The sequence below is a fragment of the Nilaparvata lugens genome, chromosome 4 (assembly GCF_014356525.2).
Source record: "Nilaparvata lugens isolate BPH chromosome 4, ASM1435652v1, whole genome shotgun sequence".
Lineage (NCBI taxonomy): Eukaryota > Metazoa > Arthropoda > Insecta > Hemiptera > Delphacidae > Nilaparvata > Nilaparvata lugens.
Window position 1 is genome coordinate 48,050,314 of NC_052507.1, and position 7,371 is coordinate 48,057,684.

At 37.2% G+C, this 7,371-nt stretch overlaps 2 protein-coding genes across 2 annotated transcripts; one reads left to right on the plus strand and one right to left on the minus strand.

Annotated features, from left to right (window-relative positions):
- Positions 1-244: 244 nt before the first annotated feature.
- On the minus strand, positions 245-908 carry LOC120351061. Its single transcript, XM_039427007.1, has 2 exons — positions 382-908; positions 245-348 (listed from the first exon to the last, which is right to left on the minus strand). Exon 1 carries the CDS (start codon positions 906-908, stop codon positions 387-389), a length of 522 nt encoding a protein of 173 aa, XP_039282941.1. The 3' UTR covers positions 245-348; positions 382-386.
- A 3,917-nt stretch (positions 909-4,825) lies between these two features.
- LOC111046414 lies at positions 4,826-6,574 on the plus strand. The gene has a single exon (XM_039427008.1). It carries the CDS (start codon positions 4,964-4,966, stop codon positions 6,572-6,574), a length of 1,611 nt encoding a protein of 536 aa, XP_039282942.1. The 5' UTR covers positions 4,826-4,963.
- Positions 6,575-7,371: the final 797 nt, after the last annotated feature.

Consider the following 7,371-nt stretch of genomic DNA (forward strand, 5'->3'; position numbering starts at 1 on the left):
GTACTGTAGCATTGTAATAGAAAAAAAAAAAAAAACTTCTACAATAATTAAATTCAACAGGGATAAAAAATAAATGATACGATTGAATGCTATTAAAATTAGGATTCAATGTTATTAGTTGCGATTTAAACCGAAATATATGTCAAAAGAAGCGTAAATTTGAATTGAAAATTCATTATTGAAACCTGAAAGTTAGTGAATAATATAATCATAAAAATTAATCATGATTCCCAATCAAAGCCCAATTTACAAGAATACATATTGATAGAAACAATCAATAGAAGAAAAAAAAACTGTCCTCTCCGAGAATGCAAAAAATAAACAAAATAATTGAGCTTATTACATGAATTGAAAATGGTCTTATAAAAAACACTCGAAACTTAGTACTAGGCACACTTGGCCATGAAAGTCTGCAGTTCATTTTCATTATTAACTGTAAATACCCTTCCTTTATCCACAGGACGAATTTTCACATTCCCAGCCCAGTCAACCCAAACATACTTGTAACCTCGCTCCCTTTGAAGTTTCTTTGCCTGAGACAACATCTTTCTTCGCACCAATGTTAGTGACCCGTTTATGTAAACTGGCTGTTCCTCACCTGGTAAGCCGAATACACGAGATGACAGTCTCCTCACCTGCTTCTTTCCACTGAGTACCTGATGAGCGACATCGCGACGCACAAACTTGGCGACTATTGCTGGCGTCGGCTGCGCAGCGCTTGCCTTCAGCCGGTGACAGATGTCGATCGCTTCGGCTCCTACGTCCACTCCAACAGCCCTACACGTCGCCAACACCAAGTCGCGAACGTTTTCATTTTCAGAGAAAGGCACTCCACGGATCTCGAGCGTATTTTTTCGTCCGTACTGCTCGAGTGCGTCCAATTTATCAGTCAAAAGTTCCAAACTCATCTTGAAATTATTTTGAAATTGATTTGGAACAATTTCTTTGGCTTTTCAAACTATTTTTTTGCTGGCTGGGAAACATAATGGAATATGATTCAATACAATATCATAGAATGAATTCCAAAGGATGTATTCTCGTATTGTCGATTTAATCAGCACGATTCATGCTTATTTGCAACATCATTCAATCTATGCGATTCGAGAAGTTTTTCTAAACGTTTTGTTGTGTTAAACAGTTCCAAAATAAAATATTTTATAGTCGCTCAATGAGAGCATTTGAATAGTGATAGAAACGGACTACACGATTTCAGTGAACAGTAATTCAACGAACTGAGATTATCATCCTATAGCTCAGATGCTTGAATTCCATCATTTCTTAAAAAAGTCATTCAATCAACCCGTAATGAGAGGATTATTCGAAAATAAAGTAGTTTCCATTCACGCAATTTCTTACCATGGCATTTTGTTTTTGTGGTGTAACATTCAATTATTGTAACATTGAGCACGTTCTTGAAGTGGGGCAGAACGAATAGTCGATGAGAAATGTGCTTTTTGCAAGACATGAACGGACGTGAGTGGAATTCTAATAAGAGTTGTAGACTGGGCTGTGAGACAGGTTGCTAATTGAACTGAGTAGATGACGCGGCACCCACAGTGTCGCGTTGACAATGGGCTAACACGTTGTGACACTCATTTTGCATAGGAATTTTATTACTATGCATGAATACAGTCGGGATTCCACTTCGAGTCTCCTCCCTTTGACGGCCTGTAAATGTGGGGAGCATTTCTGTACGAGTCACGCTGTAGAAAATTGGGATTCATAACTTGAATTTGTGATGTCAACCATCGTTTTGTGAATGTTCATAATATGATGATTTCTGTTACGATAGGTCTTAGTATTGAAAACCTCACATCAATCTGTCATCAACGATGACTAAAACCACCTAAAACATAATTATTTAGGATTCAAGCAAGTCACAAACTACTCCAAGGTTCAATGTTTATAGAAGAATTTTTTCAAATATTTCATGCAACAAGGAGTTGTGAAACACATGAATGGATGAATTTTGAATGCTTATATGATATTGAAATGTTTCGTGGTTTGAGGAATCAAACCATTCATATTGTTTTAATGAAGAATCCAAGCAAATCAAACTACGTTCAATCTCTCCTTGTTTTTCATCTCTCCTTTACAAATAAGTCCTTGCAAAACTCACTCATTCAACATGAATGATCAGACAAGCTGAGCAGAGTAGAGAAGGAGAAGGAGGTTTAATAGGAGGAGTAAGGAGGGTGGAGAAGGAGAAGAGGGAGTAAGAGGACGAGGAGGAGGAATAATATGAATGGGGGTGGGGAGAAATGTTATAAGAAGAGAAGGAAAGTAACACTGAACTAGGAGGATGAGGAGGAGAAGGAGATGGAAGAGGAGGTGGGAGTAGATAAGGCAGTGGAGAAGTGGGAGGAGAAGGAGGAAAAGGAGCAGGAGAGTACGAGTTGGTATAAAAAAACAGGTTGCAATAGGTATAGGTTGAGCAGGGGCAGGATAGGCAATTCTCAGGTGGCTGTTAGCAAGCGACCCATCACCTGCTATGGATCCCACTTGACTGGATGCAGCATGCAGGGATTGCAGGATAGGAGGTAGCTGTCCGTTTGTAATTCCATCGGCAGAGCACAGCCTTTAGAGTCGCAGCAACTTCATTTCCCCGTCTTTGATAGAGTTCGAACGCTTCCTTTTTCGCCAGGCCTTACATTCGTTCACGTGATACACGACAACCTTCTTATCACTACCATCTCCCATTTCATTCTCATCCAGCGTATTCTTTCCCCCTAGCTGTGTTTTTTGTGTACCAACACAACGTGCTGGTGAGAGTGGAAATTTAAATGGGAACTCGATCATGTTCTAAAACTATTAATGGAGTTGAGAAGTTGTGCTATGAACTGTTCGTTAAAGAACATATATGTATTTCTCGTCCAAAGGTTGTAGCTTGCTTTGAAAAGGAACTGCAAAACTCCAGTAGGAGTGAAAAAACATTGTGACAGTCCTTCATTTTCAAGATATTCAACAAATAATTGTAGATAACAGAGCATGATTATGAGATGGTTCATAATGATAATGGACAATGAGTAAACTATTAACAAAAAGATTAAGCTTAGATATGATTTATAACTTTTGAGAATTTAGAAATCAGATTTGGAAGTGTAAGTAAATCTTGTCTTCAACTGTTCTGGTTGAAGAGAAAAGAGCTGAAGGAATCCCATGTTTGGAATTAAAAATTCTCATTAGTGCTACGACAGAGTTGATGATTTCTACTATTGAAGCATGGCTCTAAAACTCTCCTGATCCCTTACCAACATGCGATTCTCACTGGAATACTCATGGCCTAAAGGGTCAACAAATATAATAGAACAATTCTGGATAAATAATTCATTATTTAAACTAATTATTAGTTCTATATGACGATTAAATGTTGTGATTACTATATTACTTATTATATGTACGATATTTAAGTGTATTATAATTACTGTATTGGATGCATTATATTACTTTATTCTTCTTCTTGAGATTAATAAGGAATTTCTACAAGTACTTCTCCTCAACCCAGAACTGCATCCAAGAAAATTCTTTGTAATATGATGTTCTCAATCATCTCGAGAGCATAAAACATCATGCTCAATAGGAAATTCTCAGTAAAGATTTATCGAAGCATCTGCAAGTTGCCATACACGTAATACGGTCGTTTGTCGGCTCCGTAATAGGAGTTTGAAATGTAGCAGTGATAAGAATGAAGCCCATTCCAAAATCCAACTGAAGCTTCAGAACCGAAGACTAATAGAGAACAATTCGCAGAATCTGGAAATTCTCAATAACGCTGTTGTGAGGGATTTGCAAGACCGTGGAATGTATTTTAGTCAGTATAATGTTTACATTTCGAAGAAATTCTTCTCAAGAAGTTCCATCTCTCTACATCTTGTCATCTAAATTGCAAATCTCGGTCCAAGACATTTCCCGGCTCTGGGAAAACTTTTATAGAAACGAATTTCCCTCACCATCTCCTCTTTCTTTCACTTTTCACATTAGCTTCAATCTTTTATATTTCGTCCTCTCTCTTTCCTGCGCAATCCACTTGAAATCTGTAGACCTACTCTTCCACACTGCCATCGTCCTTTTCCCACCTCCTCCATTTTCTTATCTTTCCACTCGCATTTGCATATTGAAACAAGCGGAAAATAGATACTGATGCTTGAGGCTACCACAAATATGTCTCGACGCCCATATACCAAATGATGGTACTTGATGGAATATTATCACAATCTATATTCAAAGGGGAGAAGGGTTGAATTTGCAGGTATTGGCTATTCAATAAGCAAATAAAATGTATTGCCAAATTCATATAAATAATTCACAAATACATGGAAAACAAAATTCAGTTTCATACATTAGAAATTTACTAACAAAATTACAAACGCTTTCATTGAAACTAAATAATAATCTAATATTATTAGATTATTGGCATTATTTAGGACGTTGGCAGGCCTGGTGTCTGCTAGGTCAGTTCTATTGGAGTGAGCTACGTGAAAATTTTCAGTTTTATTAGTATTACACGTTTATTTATTCATTTGTTCAAGTTTGAGTTGTGTAATAGTTGAGTAGTGATTCAATCAGACAAATGGCTTAGTTCTTTTGTGTTTTGAATTACCTGAGTTTGTGACTTGTGTTCATCTCTCAAGATCTAACCTACAATATTGAACATTATTGACTCGTCAACAGTGACAGGATCTTATCATTTTATCAGTTGTCTCAAACGACGTGCTTTCATGTTTCTGAACTTTCGATTTTCTTCACTTGTCGTCGTCTGCAAGTTGCCGGTAACTGGTTAACTTAACCTAAAAGCTAGCTTTTGAGCGGGAGCCCGAGTCAGCTGTAGTTGCAGTCAGCTGTTTTTTGTTTTGTTTTCATCTGACAAATAGAGACATCAACACAGCTCTTCTGTGTTATCTTCTGTGCACTGCTCTATTGATCTTCGATTATACTTGTTTTGGCGCTAGATTTTGAATTTAAGATGATGACAATGAACCGAATGACAACACGCCGAAGGCGGGAGTGTTTGATCCGGGAAGCGGAATTAGAGTTGAATAATATGAACTGTGATCTTGTTAATGATACGGTGATAGAATTAGCTGTCAATATTAGAGGAACTCTATCAGTGATCTCGGATAAATTCACGAATGATGCCATTATTGACATAATTCCGGATGTTGTTGGAATTCTAAATAAATTGGACACCACAATCTCCTACAATAATGAACTGCTGAATGAACGCACTGACCTTCTGAATAATAATACTGAACTGACTAAGCAAGTAGAGTACGAGAAAAATAAGCGTAAAGAAAACTTTGAGGACTCCTTATTCAATGAGGAAAAGGCTGAGGAGGAAATTCTGTTATTGGAAGCGCGTATAAAAAAACTGGAGGCATCTAACACCCATTTAAACGAGGAATTGAATAATAAGAATGAAATAATAAAAATTATTGAAGCCGATAATAATAGCTTATTTTTTAACAGAGATACTATTTTGGACAAAGTAACTTCTAGGAGCAATGATGAATTTATTACGCCAAGAAATACTGCTAAAGTTAGAACCGATTTTACTGAGACTGGAGCTATAACGGTAAATAACAGATTTGAAATTCTCTCTGAAAACGCTAAATCTGCAAGTAATAATAGGCCTACCACTTCTCATAAACTACTGGTCAAGGCTCAAGTTCACAGACCTATAGCGTTGCCCAAGACGTCTCATATTAAAAACACCATTACTGAAACAACCCATACCGGGAAAAAAAGGAGAATGACAATTCTATCGGATAGCCAAGGAAAACATTTGAGTGAATACCTGCAGCATCTGTATGACAGCTTTGAAACCTTCGTTTATACTAAACCTGGCGCTAAATTAAAACATATTATTCAAGATGGCATGGATTTTGTTAAGGATTTCACCAAAGATGATGTTATTGTTATATTGGCTGGCACAAACGACTTCCATGTAGACGAACCTCATCAGTTAACTGTATTCCAAGGAATAAACGCTCTCTTAAAACTACGGTTGAAATCTAAAATTGTTGTATGCAGCGTACCGTACAGATATGACAACCTCAGCCTAAATGAAAACATACTCTTCTCCAACTCCTATCTATCGAGAGTAGTGAGTGAATATGAGGGCGGTCTGCGGCTTTCCTTTTTGGACGTAAATGACTTCCTCCAGCGATCCCACTTCACAAGGCACGGTCTGCATCTCAATCGTCGCGGAAAGCTGATACTAGCCAGGAACTTTGAAGTGTTTGCCAAGCAGAATGCTGCGAGAATTGGTGTAGGTGACCTTGATCTATCGGCGAATACTGGTGGCAGGGCTACAACTGCGGATGAGCTGCGGATCCCTCAATTGCCTGAGTCTCCCGCTATTAACTATCTGGGTTCCTATCCTATCACACCCAATCAAGAGGAAATGGAAAACTGTGACGATGGATGTGAAAACTGTGAAAATGTGCATGATTCCATGTCATCTGAAAAGGACAATGGACTATCTCGGACTTCACCCCTTAGTAATAGTTTGATTGAATTACCAAGATCTTCATCTTTAGTAAATTTTAAAATTAACAATTCAAGTTTTTTATAGATAAACAGCCAGACAAAGCATTTATATCGAATAGTAAGACCCCAAATTATGAACAGGCGTTAAGCATTTATCATCACAATATACGTAGTGCAAGGAATAAGATTGACCACCTGTGTGCTTCTTGGAAAGTCCCTCCAAATATAGTTTGTCTAACAGAGCATTGGATCCATCAGAATGAAAGCTTTATCATACCAAATTACCTATGTGTCTCAAAGGTCAGTAGGTGTCTCAACATGGGCGGAGGTGTTGCTGTTTTTGTTCGTAATAACCTTTCTAACTTGACAGTAACACGTTTGACAGACCTGGAGAATGAATTCAATGATGAGAGGTGTTTTGAATGCTGCATAGTTCTGTGTGATATAGCTGAACGTGGCAAAGCATCAAGTTCTAGTTTTGTCCTCGTTTGCATATATAGATCACCAAGCAATAGTGAAAATGCTTTCATTTCTAGAATGGAGAAACTGTTCTCGAAATTATTTAAAAAATTCAAAAATTTATTAGTTACCGGTGATTGGAATATTGATTTTTTGAAAAAAGATGATCGCAATGTAAGATTATTGAAAGATATATTCTCCTCATTCAACATTCATGAACTTGTCAAAGTACCAACCCGTATCACTCCCAATTCTAAATCATTGTTGGATAATGTTGTTTCTAACATCTCCCATGACTCAATTATTTGTAATCCAGTAAAGAGCGATTTATCTGATCACGATGCTCAGTTGACTTTCATTTTAAATACAGACATTGGAAAGCCCAAATACATCTATAAAAGACGTTTTTCAAATGAAAATATT

Excerpts from the sequence above, each read along its gene's own strand:
- LOC111046414 (XM_039427008.1), top strand. The coding sequence starts at position 4,964 with ATGATGACAATGAACCGAATGACAACACGCCGAAGGCGGGAGTGTTTG.
- LOC120351061 (XM_039427007.1), bottom strand. The coding sequence starts at position 908 with ATGAGTTTGGAACTTTTGACTGATAAATTGGACGCACTCGAGCAGTAC.